General features: G+C 47.0%; 4 protein-coding genes and 1 non-coding gene across 7 annotated transcripts in view; 3 read left to right on the forward strand and 2 right to left on the reverse strand.

Moving 5' to 3' along the window:
- Positions 1–784: 784 nt before the first annotated feature.
- cyb5b (cytochrome b5 type B) lies at positions 785–3,472 on the reverse strand. Its single transcript, XM_028956778.1, has 5 exons — positions 3,188–3,472; positions 2,818–2,946; positions 2,023–2,049; positions 1,902–1,933; positions 785–1,818 (listed from the first exon to the last, which is right to left on the reverse strand). The coding sequence occupies exons 1-5, from the start codon at positions 3,338–3,340 to the stop codon at positions 1,728–1,730; spliced, it is 432 nt and encodes a 143-aa protein (XP_028812611.1). The 5' UTR covers positions 3,341–3,472; the 3' UTR covers positions 785–1,727.
- Positions 3,473–6,574: 3,102 nt separating this feature from the next.
- On the reverse strand, positions 6,575–8,969 carry LOC114766368 (melatonin receptor type 1A). The gene is made up of 2 exons (XM_028957106.1): positions 8,210–8,969; positions 6,575–6,888 (listed from the first exon to the last, which is right to left on the reverse strand). Exons 1-2 carry the CDS (start codon positions 8,967–8,969, stop codon positions 6,575–6,577), a joined length of 1,074 nt encoding a protein of 357 aa, XP_028812939.1.
- Positions 8,970–12,165: 3,196 nt separating this feature from the next.
- trnam-cau (transfer RNA methionine (anticodon CAU)) lies at positions 12,166–12,237 on the forward strand. Its single transcript has one exon. It is a non-coding gene; the product is annotated as a tRNA-Met (tRNA).
- A 5,947-nt stretch (positions 12,238–18,184) lies between these two features.
- rrad (Ras-related associated with diabetes) lies at positions 18,185–20,407 on the forward strand. The gene is made up of 5 exons (XM_028956780.1): positions 18,185–18,282; positions 18,449–18,847; positions 18,945–19,018; positions 19,110–19,314; positions 19,665–20,407. Exons 2-5 carry the CDS (start codon positions 18,481–18,483, stop codon positions 19,940–19,942), a joined length of 924 nt encoding a protein of 307 aa, XP_028812613.1. The 5' UTR covers positions 18,185–18,282; positions 18,449–18,480; the 3' UTR covers positions 19,943–20,407.
- Positions 20,408–20,869: 462 nt separating this feature from the next.
- Positions 20,870–26,073, forward strand: part of cdh16 (cadherin 16, KSP-cadherin) — a 30,304-nt gene continuing 25,100 nt past the window's right edge. For 2 of the 3 annotated variants that reach the window (XM_028956726.1, XM_028956725.1), the window contains exons 1-5: positions 20,870–20,901; positions 22,062–22,127; positions 22,216–22,314; positions 25,511–25,645; positions 25,862–25,991. In XM_028956726.1, the coding sequence (XP_028812559.1) occupies positions 22,083–22,127; positions 22,216–22,314; positions 25,511–25,645; positions 25,862–25,991 (409 nt within the window). In that variant the 5' untranslated portion in view covers positions 20,870–20,901; positions 22,062–22,082. Of the gene's footprint in view, positions 20,902–22,061; positions 22,128–22,215; positions 22,315–25,510; positions 25,646–25,861; positions 25,992–26,073 lie in introns of those variants that run through there. The other variant, XM_028956727.1, reaches the window with a different exon arrangement.

The following is a 26,073-nucleotide window of genomic DNA, read 5'->3' on the forward strand; positions in this document are numbered from 1 at the left end:
TGCAAAGTTCCTCTTTATCATGAAAATGAACTTAATCCCTAAAAAAACATTTCCACTGCATTCCAGCCCTGCCACAAAAGGACCTGCTGAGATCATTTCAGTGATCCTCTTGTTAATACAAGTGACCGGGTTGAGGAGCACAAGGCTGGAGATCATTCTGTTATTCTTATTGAGTTAGAATAGCAGACTGGATGCTTAAAAAGGAGGGTGATGCTTGTATCATGGTTCTTCCTCTGTTAACCATGGTTACCTGCAGGGAAACATTGGGTGGTAGTAGCCTAGCGGTTAACACACTCGCCTATGAACCAGAAGACCCAGGTTCAAATCCCACTTACTACCATTGTGTCCCTGAGCAAGACACTTAACCCTAAGTTGCTCCAGGGGGGACTGTCCCTGTAATAACTGATAACTGCAACTCGCTCTGGATTTTACATAAATGTAAATGTTGCACAACAATATTGCTGCTACTAAAGGTGCACGTAAATCAACCATTTATCGGATCCTAAAAAAAACGTCAAGGAGAGACATTCAAGTGTTGTGAAGAAGGCTTCAGGGTGCACAAGAAAGTCCAGCAAGAGCCAGGAACGTCTCCTAAAGATGATTCAGCTGCGGGATCGGGGTGACACCAGTGGAGAGCTTGCTTAGGAACGGCAGCAGGCATCTGCACGCACAGCGAGGCGAAGATGTTTGGAAGATGGCCTGGTGTCAAGAAGGGCAGCAAAGAAGAATGTACACAATTCGTCTACATTTATATTGTGCTGTGGTGGCAGAGAAGAGACAATGGCCGTTTTAAAATATTTATTTATTCTTACATACTTATTTGCCTGTTAATTACACCAGAGATGTACAGCCTTCGTAACATCAACCATTTCCCTCCTCACCCCACCGATAAAACAAATATCATTTCTGCACCGAGTTAACAAATTAACATTTCCTAATACAAACAATGCAAGACAGGAAAACGTGAGCTGCATAACGAACAGAATTACATGAAATTGCATTGGGAATGATTAGCTAATTAAACTTTGCATACCTTGGTGGTCCTGGTAGGGTAGATAATGTAAACCATAATAAAAAGTGAACAAAACTGAACACGAAAATCTTCTTTATCAAAGCATAAGAAATCAAAGACATCAAAGAATGAAACGGATCAAGACAAAATATACCTGCAGGGTCAGAAAAGTTTACAATCCATTATTATTATTATTATAGTTAATTATTATAGTTCCTGCCAATCTACAGAAAGTCTCATTACGCCAACAAGCATTCAAAAATCCATTTTTGTACCATATTACATATTCGCACCCAGGTGCAAATAATGACACAAAGCACAATTATAACATATTACAATATCAGCTCTTAACAGGCTTGCTGTTTGCGAGACGGAGACAAAACAAAATGACTTTGACTTGTCACGCGCTCTGAATTAGGCACGGTTAAGGCATTCCCACTGACATGGAGAGCAAACATGCTAGAAAAGTTCAAAACCTGAATTCATCCAAACAAAACTGACGAAACGTGACAGAAGAAAGTAGATGAGTATGAAAGCATTTAAAAAAAAAAAAAAAACTAAGTTGCTTTTGTCACACACCCCCTTCTGGACGATGATGTCACAGGAAGGCAACTGGTTCCACAAAGTCTCTGGACGTTCAGTTTTGACGTGAGGCGAATCTGATCACGCACACAGGCCTCGAGACAAAACAAGCGGCGCGTGGCTTGGGACGGGTTCAGGAGGACTTGTGATCCAGCATGTAGAGGCGGTACACCACACCCACCGCGGCAGCAGCCACCGCGGGGACCAGCCAAGTGGTCCACGAGCTGGAGCGGGAGGGGAGAGAGTAACCATCAGCCAAGGAGCACCAACTAGACACGGAGAAAGAAACCACGGTTTCCCAACTGACCTGGACCCCCGAGTGTTCGTTACATGGACTTCCTGAAGCACAGAGGGGAGAAAAAAATATTCCATTAGAATATTTCATTAGAATGCTTTACATAATATATCGAAACTGGGTAACATTTTACCTTTTTTGCTTCTTTCTTACGGTCCTTCTAAAGGGGAGGGAGCAAAAAAACAGAGACTGAGCATTTTTATTTTTTTTTTTTTTAAGTGAAGTGATTGTCATTGTGATACACAGCAGCACAGTACACGGTGCACACAGTGAAATGTGTCCTCTGCATTTAACCATCACCCTTAGTGAGCAGTGGGCAGCCATGACAGGCGTCCGGGGAGCAGTGTGTGGGGACGGTGCTATGCTTGGTGGCACCTCAGTGGCACGCCTATGAACCAGAAAACCCAGCTTCAAAATCCCACTAACTACCACTGTGTCCCTGAGCAAGAAACTTAATCCTGAGTGTCTCCAGGGGGGACTGTCCTTGTAACTACTGATTGTAAGTCGCTCTGGATGAGGGCGTCTGATAAATGCCATAAACAAACTGGCAACCTTCTGATTACAGGGCCGCTTCCTTAACTGCTAGGTCACCACTGGCCCAGAAGACCCAGGTTCAAATCCCATTTACTACCATTGTGTCCCTGAGCAAGACCCTTAACCCTAACTGTCTCCAGGGGGGACTGTCCCTGTAACTACTGATTGTAAGTCGCTCTAGATAAGGGCGTCTGATAAATGCCGTAAAGGAACCGGCAACCTTTTGAATATGGGGCCGCTTCCTTAACCTCTAGGCCCCCATTTTGCAACACGGTCCTGTTGCTTCAACGTTAAAGTGGCATTGCCAAACAACACTAGTTCCCTTTCCCAGAACAGCAGCCTTATCTGTGTACACGCAGGCCTCCATTAGCTGCGTGGGCCCACGCGTCTTTACCGTGTGGAGCTCTCCGATGTAGTACTGTGCGAGCATCTCCCTGGCGTCCGTGGAATGGCCCACGTCCTCGAAGCTCTCCGTCGCGTCGCCGCCCGCCTGCTCCAGCAGCACTTCCTCTCCTCCGGGGTGCTGGGTGCGGAGAGAAGGGCCGTTAAACCACCGCGGGCCACCGGGCCGGAGTCCCACGGAGCCCCGACGACTTCTAGCGTGACCGCGCCGCGGCTAAGTCGCCCGACGCGGCGCATCTACACCACAGACGTCGACGAGACGCGACCCGCGAACTAAACCGGGCCGGCGAGCCGCGGCCGGAGCCGGCTCCTCGCCGTTTAAACCCACGTGTCTGCCCGGTGCTCCGCCGCGGGGACGTTACCTCCTCCAGGAAGGCCGTCACGTCGTACACCTTGTCGTGGATGATCAGCCAGGTGTCCTTGCTCAGGTTGTGGCTCTGGATCTCGTCGCGCGTGTAGAACTTCTCCCCGTCGCCGTTCTCCGGTCGCGGGCTACTTTCCTCCGCGCTGTTCATATTATAATTACTTGTTTTTTTTTTTTTTTTTATAATCTACCCTTCAGCGAATTAAAAAAACCGCACCGTCCACCAGCTAGCGCTGCGCCGACCTGGCCTGGCTTGGACCCGGCGAGCGGCGTCATTAGCAGAGCAGGTCCGGCTCGGCGAAAAGCGACCCCATTGGCTGAGTCCTGGCGACGCGCGCTTGACGGACGTCACCGTCAGCCAATGGAACGCTGACCTTTCAAACGCGCGACGAATTAGAGAGGCGGATGACTGTCACGGGGTGCGGGCGGAGGGGTCACGGGGATCGCAGGATCGTATGACTCCTTAGTGACACCCCCCCCACACATAAATCACATAAAGTAGTTTGTGTTATTATGAACAGGTTGTACGACAATAAGCAATTCCAAGCAATTAAACACAACGTAGCACGACGTTTGTTTACAATGAAATAGTACAGTCTTACATCTTACATTTACAGCATTTATCACATGCCCTTATCCAGAGCGACTTACAATCAGTAGACACATGGACAGTCCCCTGGAGCAACTTAGGGTTAAGTGTCTTGCTCAGGGACACAATGGTGGTAAGTGGGATTTGATCCTGGGTCTTCTGGGTCATAGGCAAGTGTCTTACCCACTAGGCTACTACCACCAGTCCGTCTCCCCGTTTCAGTTGGATGATAGAATCTGGCCAGGATGTTCTAGATAAAGCTTGTGGAGATGTGACCAGGACAGTTCCAGGGAGTATTCTTACATCTCCTTTGGGGGATGGCACGTCATTTCCCTCACGTGCGTCTGGAGTCTGAAGATGGACCAAGGGATCTGGTCATATCTCTGTTTTCATCAGACCAGGAAGGAGCCTTTGGTTTCACTGATGAAACCAAAAACGTGGCCTGCCCGCCAGTCTCGTTGCCGTCTCTGACTGCACCTTGATATCCTTATCCATGAACATCAAAAGTGCGTGTGGCAACAGTTTACAGGCAGGGCGAGATCTGATGTGTTCTTACAGGAGCCCGCAGCACTGACACTGGCATTTAAACATTGACATTTATGGTGTTTATCAGACACCCTAATCCAGAGCGACTCACAATCAGTAGTTACAGTGACAGTCCTCCTGGAGACACTCAGGGACACATTGGTAGTAAGTGGGGTTTGAACCTGGGACTTTGTGAAGGGATTGTCATTGTGAAACACTGCAGCACAGCACATGGTGACAACGAAATGTGTCCTCTGCTTTTAACCATCACCCTTGGTGAGCAGTGGGCAGCCATGACAGGCGCCCGGGGAGCAGTGTGTGGGGACGGCGCTTTGCTCATTATCCAGAGCAACTTACAATCAGTAAGTCACAATAGTAGTAAGTGGGATTTGAACCTGGGTCTTCTGGGCCAGTGGTGGCCTAGCAGTTAAAGAAGCAGCCCCATAATCAGAAGGTTTGAATCCCATGGTGCCACTGAGCAAGGTACCATCCCCACACACTGCTCCCCGGGCGCCTGTCATGGCTGCCCACTGCTCACCAAGGGTGATGGTTAAAAGCAGAGGGCACATTTCTTAGTGTCACCATGTGCTGTGCTGCAGTGTATCACTTCACTTTTTTGTGTGTTACCCACTAGGCTACTACCACCCTAAAAGCCTCTGATAAAAGCTGTCAGTGTAAATTACGAGGCGGGGCACCAGGCAGATGCGGTACTGTAAAGAATCTGCTGCTTTTCTATTACTGCAGCTCTGCAAAAGTTTATTACCCAACTTCTAGCAAATTAATCAAGCCTAGAGGAACATAATATGACAAAAAACAGAATTTGTTGGAACGGCGCAGACTGCATTTCTCATCAAAATGCACTAGGTAGCAGTATAGTAATGCTCATATACTGTACGTGGGTATAAGCAGTAATGGAAAGTGAGCGGTCCTCTACATGTGAAGCCTTTGTGGACACAAAAGACCTGTGGGAACCTAAAATAAGGTTTTGTCTACTGCACAGACCCTGGCACAACGTTTTGCGCCGAACCCAACGCCATACTGTGATTGTCATACGGACAATACACCTAATTCAGCTTTGTTGAGTAATACATTTCCCTCTATGTATTCAGGATGAACCACATTCTGGAGAATAGGAGGTCGCATATAATCTGCATTTAAAATTACATTAAGATCAAGCAGAAAAATATCTTAAATATGGAAACCAGTGTTATCATTCTATAAAATGTCTTGTAACTGATGGGGTTATAAATTGCTGACAAACTTTATTTACAATAATTCTTTCCCCAAACCAATGACAAATTTTCTATCAAAACTTTTATTATCATTTTAAACATAAAGAATATAAAACATAAGTATTTAAAAAAAAAAAAAAAAGTCAATAAACATCCAGTTTCTTTTTTTTTTTTTTTTAACCAATAGCAACTTGAACCCCGCCCCCAACATTGATAATCAGAAGGACATTAGACCCCATTAGCAGGTTTCAGCCAATCCCCATCAGCAGTTCCACAGCGGCCGAACAAAAGGTGCAAAGGGCGTAACTGGGTGGATCCAGATTAACACATAAATGGGAAAAAAAAAAAAAAAAGGGAGTGATAAGAACCAAAACTGCAACCAAAACTAATTCAGTAAGACCACTTCTAGGGTAGAAAAGGGTGCTTCCTGCTCACGTCATCGCAATAACCTTCATGTCACCTTATGAAAGTGCCTTGTGGCTTTCCCCTCCACATTATTCGCCGTGTCCTGTGCCGGCTGCCTGAAAAAGTCAGGCCACTGCGCGAACGGGGTCTGTGCGTGGCGTCTCGGACACGGTCCCGGGTGCTTCGCCAAGCATCGCTTTAGAAGAACGTGCATTTGAAAGTGCGGATGCACAGTAACAGGCAGTAAAACGGATATGTAGGTCGATAAGATGTGACCATTACAATTATTAAAAAAAAAAAAAAAAAAAAAAAAAAAAATACCAAAGTAAAATTAAACCAGGAGTTCTTGATCACTTGCTTAACACTGTCAAAAATAAACATGAATAAAAGAAATAAAACGCTTGTGGCTACAAATACTGAAAGTAATATTTTTAGGTTATTCTGATGAAATGGACGCAAAGACTGAATGGCAACCCACGACGCCGGGCACAATGACGTTGAAAACACACAAGAGGACATTACGGCTCCATCGACCGATGCTGGCGTCATGGCACAAAACTGCATGTTATTATTATTATTATTATATATATTTTTTTACGACTGATCAGACCAGCGGCGTGAGACACGTCCAACCTCAGGTGTGAGGGGCATCCGCAGCCAGGGTCAGCAGGGTGCACGTGGAGGAGACACTAGACGAGCGCTCCTGCAGCGTGTTGTTGTTCTCCAGCACGCCGCGCACCTCGTGGACCCCCGCTGCGTCCGTGCACCCCAGCACCTTGCCAATCTGGGGGCAGAGTCCCAGGCAGAGCCTGTGGATGATGGCGCGGAACTTCTTGCGAAAGCTGCGGTTGATCCAGAAGTAGCAGATGCAGTTGAGGAAACCGTTAGAGGTGGGCAGCCAGACGGCCACGAACTCGACCCATTCCGGCACGTGGTTTCCTGAGATGGCTGGGGACAGAGGGGGACACACTAATCAGACACACTATTCATTTCCGAAAGGAAAATCAGTTCACATCCCCCACACAAGAACTTGCACCAGCCGAACCCAATCCCTAACCCTAGGCCACACCCCTTGAGGCAACATGGCAACCAGCCCCACAGAATAAAATATACATATTTCCTCTTCCTTTGGGACGCAGACTCTACCACAGACTCACGCTATAACTGATGCACGCGCAACGCAACCCCCTCCCAATACAAAGTAAAGGAGGAGGTCGCAGCTCCACTCAGGAAATTCACCCGGAAGCTCCCCGCAGTTCACCGGTGTTGCTTTGCATGTGGCTGACGGCATCACGGAGAAAAAATATTTCTGTTCTATCCCTAAAAAGTGGACCATTTCACAGAAGACCCCCCCCACAAGAAAAACCAAGAACCGCAGCACAGCGAGCCCAGATTCTGTGGTAGTAGCCTAGCGGGTAACACACTCGCCTATGAACCAGAAGACCCAGGTTCAAATCCCACTTACTACCATCGTGTCCCTGAGCAAGACACTTAACCCTGAGTGTCTCCAGGGGGGGGACTGTCCCTGTAACTACTGACTGTAAGTCGCTCTGGATAAGGGCGTCTGGTAAATGCCGTAAATGACGTTCAGATAACTTCAGAGATTATGAAGAATATTGCATCCAGTACAACTTCAGAACAGTGCGGTCGCGCCAGTCTGACCACTTGTTAAAATACACAATAAAGATTTATTGAGCAGCCTAGTTTTTATTGGCCTACTTTGGTGAAAAACTAGACCTGGTTTGGTTTGATTAAGGGCCCTCCAGGTCCCTTTGCATGGGCACCTGAAGGTTTTGGGCTGGAAATTTATCAAACATCCAAAGCACATCCATGGTTCAGCAGTCCACCGGTCAGAAATGGATCGCCAGATGTTGCAAACATAACACACCATTACAATGCAGTGAAAACAAGCCGCTGTCCATCAAGGCATTTTAAAGCCCTGCATGTCAAACATCGAAGTTTACAATTTCCTCGTTTTCACGAAACAATGTGGGTAGAGGAGTAGTTTAAAGATCTCGCACGTATCAAGGTGAATTACCGTCGTAGAGGACGTCCACGAGCAGCACCGTCGTAGAGCATTTACATTTACAGCATTTACCAGACGCCCTTATCCAGAGCGACTTACAATAAGTAGTTACAGGGACAGTCCCCCCCGGAGCAACTCAGGGTTAAGTGTCTTGCTCAGGGACGCGGTGGTAGTAAGTGGGATTTTCTGGGTCACCCACTAGGCCACCACCACCCTGCATGGTGACGATCGCATGAACCTTACCGTTGTAGAGCATGGTGACCATGCACGGCGTCCAGCAGGTGTAGTACACCGTCATGACGGGCACCAGGACGCGGGACGCCACGTCGGGCCGGCTGCGCCCGTTCAGGCTGTGCTGGCGCAGCTTCAGCCGCTGCCGCTTGGCCGCCACCCACAGGCGCAGGTTGCAGTAGGTCATGACGATGGAGCAGGGGAAGAAGAGGAAGCCCGTCAGCGTCAGCGAGTAGGCCACGTTGCTGGAGTAGGCCGGGTTGCAGACCAGCGAGGCGGCGGAGAAGTGGACGCGGATGATGCCCTCCGGCAGGGAGATGGGCAGCAGCAGCACCGGCGGGAAGAGCCAGGCGAAGGCGATCATGAGCAGCGTGCGCCGGCGCGTCAGCAGCGCCGTGTACTGCAGCGGGTAGAAGACCGCCACGTAGCGCTCCAGGCTGATGGAGGCCAGGGTGTACATGCAGGTGGAGTAGACCGTGGAGTTGAAGAAGGCCACGGCGTGGCACAGCGGGTCGGGCCCGGCGCTGACGTCCTTCACGAGGCTCACGCACAGGTTGAGCGGCATCACGACGAGGCCGAACGCGGAGTCGGCGCCGGTCAGCGACAGCAGGAAGTAGCGCGAGTTCCTGGACCAGCCCGACACCGAGGAGGCGATGACGGCCACCACCGCCACGTTGCCCAGGGTGATCATCGCCCCCAGCGCCAGGATGAGGGCGACCTTGACGGGCCGGTGGGCGAGCTCCGCGTCGGTGACGTTGTGCGCCTCGAACATCGTGTGCGCGAAACCACGTTTAAGACATCTGTCCTGGACCGCAGGAGGACGGAAGCGGCGAGGAGCGCACCTGGCCGGGATGAGGCGCGGGTCATGTGATCCCCTCTTCTTATTTTGGCAAAATGGGCTGTTTCTGATGAAACGATTATGTGCCACAGAATGATATTAATCCCCATGAACAAACGTGGAAAAGTGCAAAATATGTCCTTTTAAATTTAAATTTGCATATATACACACACACACACACACACACACACACACACAGATAAATAAATAAATAAATACATACATACATACATACATACATACATAGGGTGGTAGTAGCCTAGTGAGTAACACACTCGCCTTTGAACCAGGAGACCCAGGTTCAAATCCCACTTACTACCATTGTGTCCCTGAGCGAGACCCTAAGTTGCTCCAGGGGGGGGACTGTCCCTGTAAATACTGATTGTAAGTCGCTCTGGATAAGAGTCTCTGATAAATGCTGTAAATGTAAATACATACATACATATACACACACACACACACACACACACAGTACAGGCCAAAAGTTTGGACACACCTTCTCATTTCTTTATTTTCATGACCATTTACGTTGGTAGATTCTCACTGAAGGCATCAAAACTATGAATGAACACGTGGAGTTATGTACTTAACAAAAAAGGTGAAATAACTGAAAACATGTTTTATATTCTAGTTTCTTTGCTCTGATTACTGCTTTGCACACTCTTGGCGTTCTCTCGATGAGCTTCAAGGTCTCCACTTTTTGTTAAGTACAAAACTCCACATGTGTTCATTCATAGTTTTGATGCCTTCAGTGAGAATCTACCAACGTAAATGGTCATGAAAATAAGGAAAACATATTAAATAAGAATGTGTGTCCAAACGTCTGGCCTGTACTGTGTGTGTGTGTGTGTGTGTGTGTGTGTATATATAAAGATATATATATATAGAGAGAGAGAGAGATTCCAGCATTTGACAGCTCATCACACAAAACACTGTTTACTGTCAACTCATCCTATTCCGGCCCTTTGGCCCAGCTCACTTCTATCTATTTCAGCTCAGAAATATCAATTTCAAGTCACACTTTAAATCCCCTCTCAAAACCCGTCCGTGTGGGTGGCAGTAGCCTAGTGGGCAGCGCGTTCACCTACAAACCAGAATATCCATGTTTAAACCCCACTTACTACCTGAGTGTCTCCAGGGGGACTGTCCCTGTAACCACTGATTGTAAGTCGCTTTGGATAAGATGTGGTAATCATAAGTGTCATTTGAAAGAGTCATTTGCACAGTCTAATTGTTTTGAATTACATACGACTCTTAATCTTGTTTTATTAACTTGTCTTTTATTATAGTTTTGCTGTATATTGTATTGTTTGATTGTGTCAGAAAGGTGACTACAAATAAAATGTATTAATTAACCAACAACGCTGGCCTACCGAGAGAAGGCGTGGCTCCTAGCAAATTTGGTGGAAAAAGGCCAAGAGGTGTGCCCGTTAACTCACCAGTGTACTGTCCTCACAGAGCTGACACAAACTGAGCTTGGACCCCAACTTTTTCAACCCCAAATGAGGGGCACCTTCCTGCAGGTGCACGTGCAGAGCAGACATTTTGATTTTCCCAGCACGTTTAATTTTTGTCGGAGTTGTCAGGATCACCGATACCAGCCTGAATTCTACTTGGTATCGGAGTGAAGAGGACATCTGTGTTATAGCACATCCCGAGCTGATTCAGCTGCAGTGTAAAGATCATGTTCGACAAGGCAACCGAAGCACTGCATCATGGGATCCGCAGAATGCATGTTATCAGCGCTTCATATCGCTGGGCCAGAATAATAATTGCGCCACGAGTTTGACACCCCTGAAACTGTCTAATACTCACAGCAACGTTTGCACGGGTTTTGCCTGCTTACAGTAGTCCACTGTGATTGGAATAAGGGGCAAATCTAAATCACCCAGGTTTCAGGATGTCCCAGACAATTCGGGACGGATGGCAACCCTAAACTGAGCTGACACAAGCTGAAAGGGAGAGAGATTAAAGAAATGTATTTGTCATGTGTGCATTTGTCATGTAGGTCGAAATGTAACCCTATATATCTACATATAAACAACCAGTCAAAAGTTTGGACGCACCTACTCAGGCAGAGGAGACTAAGATGGAGCTATTTTGAAGGATCCAATGCAATAATGTTTTGTGTTATTGCATAGACCAAAAATGAGCAGGTGTGTTTAAACTTCTGCCCATCATCGTCGTTTACAGTTTAAAGTTGTGCACAGAGCTCATATGTCCAAAGTCAAACTATTGCGTATTTACGCAAATGTGGATCCCTACTGCGATAAATGATGCCTCGCTTATCCATACGTATTGGGCGTGTCCTAGCCTTGAAAAGTACTGGAGGGAGATATTTCAAACCCTTTCTTCAGTGATGGCATCAGTGACGATGCATGTTTGACCCCGGTAAAATGCCGGACGCTATCTTTTGCTTCCCTTTTAGCCAGACGTGCAGCCTTACTCCGATAGAAAGGTGCTGCTCTTCCCACCCATGCTCAGTGGATGAGGGACCTTATGTCCTGTCTAGGCCTCGAAAAGATTTGGTGATACCAACAAAGAAATTCACACGGCGTGGGGGCCCTTCCTGGAGTAATTTACAAGCCTTCAGTCTCAGAATCTGACTGTTAGTTCCAGAAACAACATTGTCATCTTGTTCTTTTTAATTAACCAATCTGGCATGAGGATGGGTTATTATTATGTGAAAAGGTTGTTGGGCTTAGAATTGCACACGTTATTATCACTATTGTTCTTTGAATATGACTAAATTGCCATTTTTCCTATAATATTCTACTGCAATGTTAACCGATCTTTGTATGGAACTCTTACAGAATTGATTTGCTTAGTGAGATCTTTTTTATATTGTGTGCATTGTGTGTGTGTGTGTGTGTGTGTGTGTGTGTGTGTGTGTGTGTGTGTGTGTGTGTGTGTGTGTGTGTGTGTGTGTGTGTGTGTATATATATATATATATATATATATATATATATATATATATATATATATTTTTTTTTTTCTTCCTTTCTTTTTTGTTGCTGTCTTTCTCTTTGAGAATAAACTTCTGACTGGTTGTGTATTTTGTGTTTTTGCATCAAGTCACTGCACTCTGTTCACCATCGACTATACAGCCCGTTCCACCCGCTCCCGACCGAGCAGAGTGGCGCAGCGGAAGCGTGCTGGGCCCATAACCCAGAGGTCGATGGATCGAAACCATCCTCTGCTAGCAATTTTCTTTTGGTGGTTGGTGATAATCTCTGTACCCCTGTGGGAGTTGCATGCTAATGATGCCTGACTGCACGCAGCCTTGGCTTCGCAGGTGATGCAGAGCGGGTTTACTTTGGCGTTGCATTGCAACGTGAGTAACTGGACGCTGCATTTCTACCGCCTCCTCCTGGGCGAACCAAGAAACGGCAGCATTTTACTCTTTAAACCTCAATCGAAGCATGGGTCGCCTGAACAGAAGTAATGCGGACGCAATTTGGGTGGTAGTAGCCTAGTGGGTAACACACTCGCCTACGAACCAAAAGACCAAGGTTCAAATCCCACTTCCTACCATTGTGTCCATGAGCAAGACGCTTAACCCTGAGTGTCTCCAGGGGGGGGACTGTCCCTGTCACTACTGACTGTAAGTCGCTCTGGATAAGGGCGTCTGATAAATGCTGTAAATGTAAATTTAGTAAAACGATTTTTATTCTGTTGTTCAGGGGCTCGTAATGCGATTTGACCAGCAGGTGGCAGCATTGCACAACAGCAGCATCGTGTTCGGGTCCAAGTAAGGCCTCTGCTGAGGAGGGCAGTAACAGTTTAACACCAAACCTCTGAGGATCTGTGGCATGTGGCTGGCTGAAGGTGGACCAGCTGAAGCTGCTGGTTATTGGGGTTTGGTTGTAGCCTCGTTGGTAACACGCTCACCACGGAACCAGAAGGCCTCAAGTCCCTGGTTCAAAGCCTCCCTTAACAAGGCACTTAACCCCAAGTGTCTCCAGGGAAACTGTCCCTGTTACTACTGGTGGTGAGAGACGGTCCGGATAAGAGCATCTGATAAATGCTGTAAATGATAGTATAATTAAAAACGTTTACTTTATGTGTTCACGGTACCGTGCCCACATGGCAACGGATAAAGCCATTTTGGCCGACGTGCAGCAATTAGTCTTCATTTGATTGTCTCTCACGTATTTTTGATGAATTTATGCTTGATGAATTTATGCTTGAATTCTTCTGCGGCCTAATCCCATAGCAGGCTCCACCCACTTCCAGGTGTCCTACTGTTGTGAGCACTTGATATTGTATACTGATAATAATGTAAAATTCACAATGAGATTAATTAACGTTCATTTCAGCACATCAGCTGCATAGTCTGAGGCAAGAAAGTTTTGCACACTGTGTGAAACACACATAAAATGCTAATTTCGTGTCCTGGTTCAAGAGACAAAGGCCAGACGTAAAATATCTCTCTATGCCTTTAGACACAATGACAATCCAGTTAAAGCACCGGAGTCTGCAAAATGTGACACGTTAATGTTTACTACGCCTTTTCCCTCCAAGACCTCTCCTGTTTGATTTCCAATGCGAAGCTGCTTCGCTCATCGTCCCGCATTAAAAATGGATGGGAGATTTGGTTGCGCTGCACTGTAAAACAACACTTTTCCAATGCAGCGTCTCATCATCCATTTCAGGTTCACTGTCCTTTTCTGCCCCTTTTTTCACTGCCAAAAATAGAAACCAGTTGCTACAAATATTTTACAGTCTGACCTCATGCCCAGTGTCTATGTAAGAGGACGCCCTGGATATGCAATGTGGTCATATTAGAGGGGAGAGGCAAGACATTTAAGCCAATTCTTCTGACACCTCTGTACTCTAAACTGAAGTTTTCTGAAGATGTAAAGACGTGACATGCACTTTCCCCATCACGCGTTTAACTGATTACAGACAGCTCTTAACGTACCAATGACTCTGACTGTCAGCGTGCAGTTAATCACAGGTTTAACGCAAACTCAAAATCGAATTTTGTTTGTCACATACACAGTCACACACGGTATGATATATGCAGTGAAATGCTTTAGCGACTGCTGTAGACCACAGTATTGCAAATATTGCAAGTATACAGTGAACCAATATGCAAATATTGCAAACATAAACATATGAGTAAAGTGAAAAAAAAAATTGTGCAAGATTCTGGGGGGATAGAGTCCAGAAGTGATTGAAAGTGAAAGTTCTGGAGTGTATGAGTGTTCAGTCCTATGTAGTGTTGTGGTTGTTGAGAGCTCGTAAAGCTAGAAGAACTTGAGGAACACGAGGATGAATGTATTTAATCATCTGTGGATTTCTCTGTATTGCTGCATGAATCGCTGTTTGAACGAGGAGGACAGTGGGGCAGTATTTTAGGCGTCTGTTTGAAAGTTTAATGCAAACATTGCCATAGTTGAGCAGAGCAGAGCTGTAGAACTCAGGTACACACTGTTACTGCTGATGTTCATTATCTAATACCTTACACCCTGAACCTGGACCGGGAGATTGGTGTATTGGTCAGAGCTTTGTCTGCGTGACATTTTATGTGGAGCTTGGGTTTCCCGATGAAGCCAAGACGCATGGAGGCTGGTCTAAATCTGTGAACTCGATATGCAGGTTTAGAGTCCCCAACCCTGATCGGTAACAGCCCTGATGTTTTTCCTGGACAGACACGGGCATACTGGCATCATCGCTGTTTTACAGTCACTTACTCACTTCCCATAACTGCCTAGGCCGGTGACTGAGAATAACATTCACACACATCTACGGAGAATTCGGACTTCGTACACCTACTGTACATGCCTATGGACAGTGGGAGGAAACCCACCAAAACCTACGGCAACTACAGGTGTGAAACTTCACTGGTCTCGCGATTCAATTTGATTACGATGATCCCATGCCATCGATTTCTCTACATCTGTTCTCATCATGTATTCCCATCATCCTTGTGGGCAAGAATTACGTCAAATATGTAATTGAAATGAGAGTTAATCCGGTGTTGGTGGTGTCAGGTGAGCGCGGACTGAACATCTGAAAGTGATACACAGCAGCACAGCACACGGTGACACACCGAAATGTGTCCTCTGCTTTTAGCCCATCACCCTTGGTGAGCAGTGGGCAGCCATGACAGGCGTTTGGGGAGCAGTGTGTGGGGACGGTGCTTTCCTCAGTGGCACCTCAGTGGTACCTTGGTGGATCGGGATTCGAACCGGCAACCTTTTTAATTGCAAAGCTTCGATTGTGAGATTCATTTAAACACTCCTAATGCCAATACGCAAACTCAGCATCCGCAAGACACTTCAAATTCACAACCTTGGACGTGTGGGGCCTCTTTGCTAACCGCCGTGCCACCGTGCGGCCCCCATGTTTGACAATTTCCAATAATTATTGTATTTGTGCATGCTGTTCTGAATGGCTGAACAGAACGTACAACGGCCAGTCCTCGAGGAGGCAACGTTTAGTGGAAAATCGTCCACGACATCCTAATGGGCGAGGGAACAAAGCGAACCAATAACTCTGGGTGAGTCACCCCGGCAGAAAAAAAGCGTGGCCTAGCTCTCATGCTGAGGTTAACAACGCTGGCATAAACAAATCCTCCCCCAGTCCCGAGCATCCGAACGCTGAAAAAGAAAAAACATCCAATGCGCTCTTTTACAACGCACGGCTCGTGGCGATGCGCAGGTCTTTTGGGTAAATTTGACCAGGACAGGCCATGAGTCACAGGAACTGGGTGGCGACATAAAGCATTTTTGTTTTTACGTCGGCCCGTGAAGCTCTAGGCAACCTAACAAACACACTTACCAGGGCAGTGGATCAAGCAACTTCCAGGAAGTGCCATCGTCTGATGTCATTTAACCGCCATCAAACGGGGATGAGATGTCATCGAGAGGTTCTATTAATCCTAAATTCTTACATTCCTTCAAATTATGCTGCCTGTCCAAAAACAACCCAGTAAAGGGGGTCCAGGGGGCATGAGATGTCATTTTCACACATGGATTGTCCACCATCATCTCTACACAACTCCGGACGGAAATGGAGAAGCTCGTTGAAACGATGCCACGGCGAACGCATGTCATAATGAGGTCTCAAGGCAGCTCAACAAATGTTCCATTGGGATGGTCCACATGACCTCAACCTTGACCTAAAGTGAAGTGATTGTCACATGTGATACACAGCAGCACAGCACACGGTGCACACAGTGAAATTTGTCCTCTGCATTTAACCCATCACTCTTAGTGAACAGTGGGCAGCCATGACAGGCGCCCGGTGAGCAGTGTGTGGGGGGTGCTTTGCTCAGTGGCACCTCTGTGGCACCATGGCGGATCGGGATTCGAACCCCGATCCGCCATGGACCTGGTTCTGGACGATGGGGTGGGGGTAACACACTCGCCTATGAACCAGAAGACCCAGGTTCAAATCCCGTTTACTACCATTGTGTCCCTGAGCAAGACACTTAACACTAAGTTGCTCCAGGGGGGACTGTCCCTCTAAATACTGATTGTAAGTCGCTCTGGATAAGGGCGTCTGATAAATGCCATAAATGTAAAAGAGCATGTCTGTTTTTTAAAAATGAACGGAATAAAAAGACAACAATGCAATTGTTCTCCTTCTTCAGGTTCTCACACCTACGTGTCAAGTACAGAGGCTGACAATGTTCAGCCAGCGGCATTAAGGAACAATAATAAGATTTTCATCAATACTTGACACGAAGTACAATGTCCTCAATGTCCTCAGCAGTGGCTACGGCTGAGATCCCTGTAAATTTGGACCCATCATTTTTTTGCCATAAGTGAGGCAGGATTTTACCCAAATGGTAAAATTTGAGTTTAATAAAGGAGATTTCCCCCTACGCCTGTCCTGCCTTACACTACGCCACCCTAAACCTGGACCTCAGTCTGGGTCATGGCACCAGTAGGTTGGGACCAGCACCGTCAGGCCTGTTTTTTTTTTTTTTAGTGACAGTGGGCTGCAGGTTGGCCCAAAGGACATAAGCAACGCTGTACAGGAAGTGTCCTTCGGGTGGCGACACAGCCTTGTCCAAGTCGCCGGCTCACCGACGCAGTAAGGTGAGATCATTCCAGGCTTTCACTGACATCTTCCTGACACGTAACCCCGTACAATACAGTAGTGAAACATCACTGAAGGTCATTCCAACTGGCCTTTGCCTCATCATCTCCATCAACCCCAATGATGAGATCTACTTAAAATACGTTTTTCTGTTCACGTCTCTGTGGCATAGGTGTCAATTCTGACGAGATCCATCATAACTCTATATTCTTCTATGCTACAGTTTATATCATGATCATTGTTACTTTGATAGACAGAATTAACACCTATGCCACCGAACTGAACTATTAAATATTAACATGTGTCTGTAAATGTTAGTTCTATTGTGATTTTAAATAAATTGATATTGTGTCATATAGCAGTTGGCAGTTTTCTTCCTCTTCAAACGCTGCTGAGGAGTGAGGGTGGTGGAGGTGACCTCCTACACCACCTCCACCACCCAGACATCAAATCGAATGTCGCATGACACACACACACACACACACACACACACACACACACACACACACACACACACACAGGCGCGCGCGCGCGTATTGAATCCGTCTGGTTTTTTAAAGCACTATCCCGTTTCATGTTACTGTAAGTGATTATGGTAACTAACTAGGGTAGGTACCATTACATCGGCATCAATGTAAGTGTGTGTGTGTGTGTGTGTGTGTGTCACGGAGGAGAGAGAGAGAGAGAGAGAGAGCGTAGGTGTGCGTCGGAGGAAGGAAGATCCTCTCTACTGGACGCCCGCGCAAACAGCACTTTGTTGCCAGATGTGGCACACTTCACGAACTCCCGGCAAAGACATGTAAAACCAATTGTTCCTCCAGTTTTAAAAAGTTTATCATAAATTCCTGAATTTTGGGACGTAATAGAAACGTTCTCTGACATCCGGGCGAAAGCCGAATTCAGCTTCTCTCTTCGTTCCCCGCGATAAAAACAACTGACGCGAAGTGGCACGAATCAGGAATACCTGGCAACGCGCATCTCCCGGTATGGCGCGCCGCCGTGATGTTACTACTACCAAGATAGACGCGATCCTCCGAGGCGAACCCGGCGTGACGTCAGCCCCCCAGCGCTATAATAAATACGGGGGCTCCGCGCTGTCCCCCACATCAAACCAGATCCCAGAGCGGCGCGCCGGGATCTAGCCGAGCGGGACTTTTCATCCGAGGACTTTTCTCAGCCTTTGCACTCGCATGTAGGTTTCGTGCCGGTTTTGATCGCACTTTTTTTGCTGTATCTGATGTAAATACTGCTAAAGAAGCTGTCACGTTTGGTTTGTGGGAGGGACACCGATTGCAATTAGTTCCGTAAAGCGCGCGTAAAAGGGTAAGTGGATCCGACTAACGCGCGCGTCTTTTCAGATCCACCAGATCCAGGTCCATCGCCGGAAGCCATGACTTTGAACAAGGGCGATCGGTTCCGCACCATGGATAAGCGGAGGGGCAGCGTGCCGTTCCCCCTCCACCTCCAGCACCTCCACCGCAGGAGCATGCCCGTGGACGACCGGGAGCTGCGCGCCACCATGCCCGCGGCGCACGGCGGCGAGCTGGCCGGCCTGACGCGCTGCACCTCCTACAGCCCGGGCGAGCAGCACCGGGACAGCTGCGTGTCGGACTCGTCCGACTCCGTCATCTCCTCCGGCAGCGACTCCGAGGGGCAGGCGTACAAGGTGGTGATACTGGGCGAGCACGGCGTGGGCAAGTCCAGCCTGGCACGGATATTCGGGGGCGTGGAGGACTGCCAGGACTGCGAGGAAACAGGTGGGAATAAAAAAAAACCTCTCCATGGATCATTATTATGGGTTATTATGATTTATTAATTATTATGGTGTATTAATATCATGTGGTTTTCTTTCAGGAAACACATATGATAGATCAATCGTCGTGGATGAGGAGGAGGCATCCATTCTTCTGTACGACATATGGGAACAGGTAAGCAGAAGCAGCACTGTCTGTTTTAACAGATGCCATTCAAATATTTGTAATGCAGTTTTTCATCTTTGGATTCCTATCGTCCGAACAGGACAACAGCCAGTGGCTGAAAGACCAGTGCATGCGCATGGGCGATGCTTATATCATCGTGTACTCCGTGACGGACAAGTCCAGCTTCGAGAAGGCGTCAGAGCTGCGGATCCAGCTGCGCCGCGCTCGCCAGTCGGAAAACATTCCCATCATCCTCGTGGGCAACAAGAGTGACCTGGTGCGTTCCAGAGAAGTCTCGGTGGACGGTAAGCAACCTCTTACGTTTCCACGTCAGCCTAAAAAGAGGATGGATTCAGCCTAAAAATGGATTCTAATAGCATCAGTAGGGTTTAGTTTTAGTAAAGTGGGACAGTTATGATTTTTTTTATGATTAAAGTTATGATACATTTAACAGAATGTGGGCTGTCTTTTAGACAATGAAAAATGGAAATAAGCCAACAAAGATGGCATTGTAGCCACTGTCCCAAATCTACCATATGGCAATGGTGTCACAGTGTAGAAAAGTAAACAGGGCAGTGTGCCTGGGATGGGAGAAGGCTGACGGCCGGGACTCACGCTCACCCGCACCTCTTCCTCTCTCTCCCGTGCCGCGCAGAGGGCAGCGCCTGCGCCGTGGTCTTCGACTGCAAGTTCATCGAGACGTCGGCCTCCCTGCACCACAACGTCCGCGACCTCTTCGAGGGCATGGTGCGCCAGATCCGCCTGCGCCGGGACAGCAAGGAGGAGAACGCCCGGCGCATGGCCAACTGCAAGCGTCGCGAGAGCATCGGCAAGAAGGCCAAGCGCTTCCTGGGGCGCATGGTGGCCCGGAAGAACAAGAAAATGGCCTTCCGCCAGAAGTCAAAGTCCTGCCACGACCTCTCTGTTCTCTGAGCAGGCCGGGCCAGGCTCTGCTGGCCACCACGAGACCGGACGCTGTGTGTTCCCAACACCATCCCACGTAGACTGACAGAGTCGTTTTTTGGATATTTTCTAATAAACTAAAAACAAAAAAAGACAATAAGATAATAATTTAACGTTGATCTTGCATGAGGCTTTTTTTTTTTTTCTCTTCCTTTTGCGGCCTTAAATGGATAATGGTCAAATTTTGCCAATGTACATAGTGCACATAGTGTACATAAAGCTTATTTTCATCGGTTTTAGGGTTGCCTTGGTAACTGGGGGTTTTCTATCAGACTAAAGCTGTCGCTCGAATCCCTGCATCGGGGCTTTTGTTCTGGCGTCCTCATCAATAGCCAGAAAAGCTCCAGTAGCCACTGCAAACATCGACTGAGGGATCTGTCATCTGGAACCATATTTACTTGAAACTGGGTACGCAGGTTCGTACTTCGGCCAAGATACAGGTTTTATGGGGAGGGTGGGATGGGGGGACTTTTAACTGGCATTCAAACCCCATGTGTGAATGAATGAAAGCCAAGCAATAAATTATATCTGTGTTGTGAATTATCTGTTTGGGAAAACGAGATTGTTGTTTTCTTTTTGCACTTCATTTAAATATTATTCAGTTATGAATTTTGTTATATGTTTACATTGAGATTTTATAATAAAATAAAAAAGAAAATAAATACTATAAAGCATAAATATCTGTAAAGTCTTTTTTTTGCCCCACGTATCTCTGGTAATGGATGTCTTCATGCATATGCATGGTTTGAATTACTCCAACCAAGGTTTGTTCACCGAGCGCGTTACTAAAGGAAACAAGGCAGTCAGGGGTCCTCGGGTCAAATGTGACGAGTTAAAGATTAAACTGCGAGACAGACAAAAGCAACCGCAGGGATGCAGACGCCTCACTTCTGACTCAACTGAGCAGCGCAGACATCCGCCGTGGGAAGGTAAGAGGCTGGAGAATGGATATATTCCAATTATTTCAGATTTTACCACTCCATGCAGAATTGAAACAAAACTTTGCAAAGGGCTACAATCTGTTTAAAAAAAGACAAATTTACATTCATATTCTTGGAATAAACAAAAATAGCAGGGATTATTGAAAAATGTTCATCGCAAATGATGCATATGCAGGGGGTAGTAGCCTAGTGGGTAACACACTCGCCTATGAACCAGAAGACCCGGGTTCAAATCCCACTTACTACCATTGTGTCCCTGAGCAAGACACTTAACCCTAAGTTGCTCGAGGGGGGACTGTCCCCTGAAACTACTGATTGTAAGTCGCTCTGGATAAGGGCGTCTGATAAATGCCGTAAATGTAAATGTAATATGCATGTGACTGTGTTTAAAAGAAAACTGCTGAAGAGAGTAGAGATGCACAGGGATAATTTTAATGCGTTCATGTGTTGATGTCTGACAGTTAAGACACACATACAGTGGATGGAGATGCACGCAGTGGTCTTTTTCATGTCGACCATGTGTAAATCCGGACAATTTAGGTTTATGTTGCATGTTTAAGGCGTCTGTTGGCAGAGGTCTGTTCTGTGTTGATGTGGAGCATGCACGCGCTGTCTAAACTTTGTAGGGACATTAGTTCTTTTTTAAAACCACCTTTACATGTTCACCTCTCTCGGACGGTCCATTAGGGTGAATGTTTTCAGTAAATGGCCTTGTGTGTGCTAAAGAAAGTGGTGGGAGTTTGCGGCGCTGCACCGGAACGTGAGTTGAAATTAATGAGGGGGCCAGTTTAAGAGTTTATATTTAACCATCGTGGCGCAGCCGAAGAAGCCAACCGCTCAGATCCAAGCAGGGGAACGAGCCGTGCCGTGGACGTTCTTGGAAAAGCAACAAAAATACATCTGCGCTCGCACCTCCTGCCCGTCCCGCTGATTCTTGGAGACACCTAGTCACCGACTTGTAGGCTGTTGGAAGAGTGCGAGATCATGGCCAGCAGTCATGCTATTAGTCTTCCTATCAGATGGCCTGAAGGGCCTTAGAACTGTTCATGCCTTGGAACACTTATTCCACTACTGATGGTATCTCGAATACCTCTATTTATCTGATGGTACGGAAGAATCTGTTTCAAAGAATCATGTCTTTTCTTCAGATTTAGGAAAACTGAAGCAGCATGAGGCTGAAGGGTTCCGTTTTCTCCTACATTCTCATGCTGAAGGTAAGCAAGAAATGTGCATAATAATTCAAGAGAATCTAGTACATCCTAGAGAATGATTTAAAAACATTGACTATTTGTCAAATTTTAGGTTGCGGTTCTTTATGTCTTATGTCCATGTGAATGTGGAAACGTAAAGCTTGGGGTCCCGGAGAACTATGACGGCATATTCCCATGGTACCTTGCTAAGGTGAGGCACATTACATATTACTCTTTAATGTCACGAAATGATAATTTTTCACTGCCGTTGTGGTTAAAAGACAACATCGGCAGGCAAGTTCTCATCTGTGAGCGAGAGCAGATGATGATGAGGTAAACGGATGACCATTCTGTTTTCCATACCAGGCTGTCTTTGTGCTGCTCTGTGTGTTAGTCACACAGACTGAGAGGGGTGTACTAATGGATATTCATCAGAAATTATGGAAGGAGAAGCAATGCTGATGGTTCCGGGGGGGGACAAAAATGGGCCATTGTCCTCATCAGAAATCGCAAACGTTTGGGTTTGTCAGGGCTGAAGGTGTAATTATGTGGCCACTACTTGTGCTCCACTCATTTCCCCCCATCACTAAGCTAAAATTGGAACGCCATAACTGGATTCAGTAAGTAGTAGCACACATCGTTGGGCCCATCAGGCTGATAGACCTTGGCAGGAGAAAATATTGAGGTTCAAGCTGCACTTGATGCAGTGACAGGGAAACCATGCTGGATAAAGAGAATAATGAGGGGATGTGAGACACGCCCATGAAAAGAGGTTTTGTTTCCTCCAGACCACACCCCAGCAGTAGCTGCTCAACTGCTGCATGGAGAACAGTTCATGATAAGCAGAATGTAATGGGTCGGCAACAAGAACCATTGCATGAGGTGTTAATTATGGGCACATGGGTATGATTATGGGCATAACATGGGCAGTCGTGGCTAAAGCAGGTAAGTAAGTTCCAATCCTGAGCCACCAAGGTGCCACTGAGGTCCCCTTGATCAAGGTACTGTCCCCACACACTCCCCGGGCACCTTTCATGGCTGCTTGCTAAGGTGTTGGGTTAAATGCAGAGGACAACTTTTGTTGTGTCACCATGTGCTGTGCTGCAGTATTTCACAACGACTTCACTTTCATAAACCAAGTAGACGATCATCTCCAATTACCTTCAAAATCCAGGGACACTTGCACCTTAGAATATTGCTATTAACTTGCAGACCTGCAGCGCAGAACTATAAGGGACTTCTTGGGTGCAAAGTAAAACCTCAGGAGAAGAGCATTCCACCAAAGCTCCCTGAGGTAATACAATGAATGGATCCTTATCTTCTGGCATCACCAGAACAGTGACACAATTGTGATGTGGCACCAAGAAACAGATGTGTCAGGAGATGGTTGGAAAGTTGAACGGTTCACCAAAAAACGTCACCTAGTGTCTTACATTATTACTATACATTCACCAAACAAAACAGGGGGACTGAATCTGTGTCTGGTGATTGTAAGATGACAAAGGGACATCTTTTCAGCTTTCTCCTGGACCAGCATGTTTTAAAATAGGGCTCATAATGTTAGAAAGACCAGCCTCTTACAAAACACCAAGCATGTAGGCAGGGTTGAACTGCATGGAAAGCTTGCACTTCCTATTTATTAATGCTATACTCAGAAAAATGGTCTGCATTTTGTGTAACGCAGTTGTTAAGTATGGAAAGCAGAGCTCTACTTTGCTGAAGGTTGGTAAATTGTACTATTATTATATATATATAGCGAATCTAGAAATTATTTGTGCCTTCCTCCATGCCGGTCACACGGCAGCAGGCGGTTTGGGGTGAAGGGGGGGGGGGGGGGGTGTCATGCCCACGCCTTCTGTCAGCGTGTTGCCACACTCATGAAACCAATTTATCTTGTGGTGCCTGGTGTCCCCGCGAGGTATGACACGAAATGCACGTGGAATGCACGTGGTCGCTCTGATAAATCCCACATGAGCTGGAAACACGGTGCACTGGTGTCAAACGGGGGCAAGTTGCAGGCGGCAGGGCGGGTGTTTCTCCTCAACCTATCTGCTGCATTTGACACCGTTAACCACAAGACTCTCTTGTCAATCCTGAAGAGGCTTGGAATTCGGGGCTCAGCATGGCAGTGGTTTGATTCCTACCTTGATGAGCGATCTTACCAAGTGACTTGGAAAGGATCCACCTCTACCTCACGTAGACTCTCCACTGGTGTCCCTCAAGGCTCGGTGCTAGGTCCTCTCCTTGTCTCCCTCTACACGAGATCACTTGGTGAGGTCATTTCCTCCCATGGATTATCCTACCACTGCTATGCTGACGACACACAACTCCTCTTCTCCTTTCCTCCCTCTGATCTTCATGCTGCTTCCAAAATCTCTGCATGTCTAACCGACATCTCGTCTTGGATGGCAGCCCATCACCTCCAACTCAATCCCACCAAAACTGAACTAATATTCATTCCAGCAGATTCTTCACCACATCAGGATCAGGATCAGACAACTCGCAGCTCTTTCCTTCTGCAACAGCCCACAACCTTGGAGTAACAATAGACAACCAACTGTCCTTCTCAACTCACATCAGCAATCTTTCCCGCTCATGTAGATTTCTTCTCTACAATATCAGACGAATCCGCCCTTATCTGTCAACCCAGGCCACCCAACTACTGGTTCAGTCCTTAGTAATCTCACAACTGGACTACTGCAACTCCCTTCTAGCTGGTCTACCACTATGTACCATCCGACCTCTTCAACTCATACAAAATGCAGCAGCACGACTAATCTTCTACCTTCCCAAGTTCTCCCTCGACTGGCTCCCAGTAGCTGCACGCATCAGGTTCAAAATACTGATGCTGGCCTACAAAGCCAAACATGGAGTAGCACCATCCTACCTCACAGCCCTTATTACACCTCGCACTGCACCTCGTATACTCCGAGCCTCCAGTACTGCTCGCCTGGTCCCTCCATCTCTGAAGGTAAAAGGAAGACGATCATCTAGACTCTTCTCCGTCTCGGCCCCTCGGTGGTGGAATGAACTTCCCCTCGAGGTCAGAACAGCTCAGTCACTGAGCACCTTCAAACGACAGCTCAAGACCTTCCTCTTTAAAGAATATTTAGATTAAATTGTAATTTTCTTGTTGTCGAACTTTGTGTACAGAATCTACAACAGAGTGAATAAAAAGATTGTATTCATAGTTGGGGTCCTAATGAACCGGAATTGATCTCTTCATCGATGGTAACTTGAAAGCACGTTGTAAGTCGCTCTGGATAAGGGCGTCTGCCAAATGCCGTAAATGTAAATGAGTTTAAAACATAGACATTAAGTCCAGACTTCACAGACTTCAGACACACGCTCTGGCCTCCGATGTATCCCGCACCTCACCCTCACAACCCTCCTTTCCTGTTCCTCAGCTCCCGGACCTGCCCGCCACTTACACCGACCTGATGGTGACTGGAGATGACGAGGACATTTTTGGAGTGGAGGCAGGCATCTTGTATGCTCTAAAGCCACTGGACAGAGAGAAGCAGCCCTCTTACTCTTTACAGGTGGGCTTCTCACATGTATCAACCTCAAAATGTGCAAATTTAGATGAACTAAACTGATGATATTCATTTGCAGATGTCCTAACATTAGTCTGATTCTCTAACATAGGGCATGCCTCAGTATTTAAAAATGTTTTTCGAGGGCTTTGTTGTAGAGTGAGTAAGACTCTGAAATGCATGAATGGTGAAGCTGCGTATATCTCCATGCACATGTCGCAGGTGTTCTTCAGCACATCTGTGCGTTCGCAGAGCTTCACCGTCGAGGTGTGTGTCATCGACAAGAACGACAACGTGCCACAGTTCGTTGAGGAGAGCATGCGGGGCAGCGTGCAGCTGGGGCTGCTGAAAGGTGCCTGAAATCACACACTCCCTGCCATGCACATCCAAGGCACGTGTGGTCGAGGCATGATGCACCGCTGCATGCACGGTTA

This window comes from Denticeps clupeoides, chromosome 16, assembly GCF_900700375.1.
Source record: "Denticeps clupeoides chromosome 16, fDenClu1.1, whole genome shotgun sequence".
Classification (NCBI taxonomy): Eukaryota; Metazoa; Chordata; class Actinopteri; order Clupeiformes; family Denticipitidae; genus Denticeps; species Denticeps clupeoides.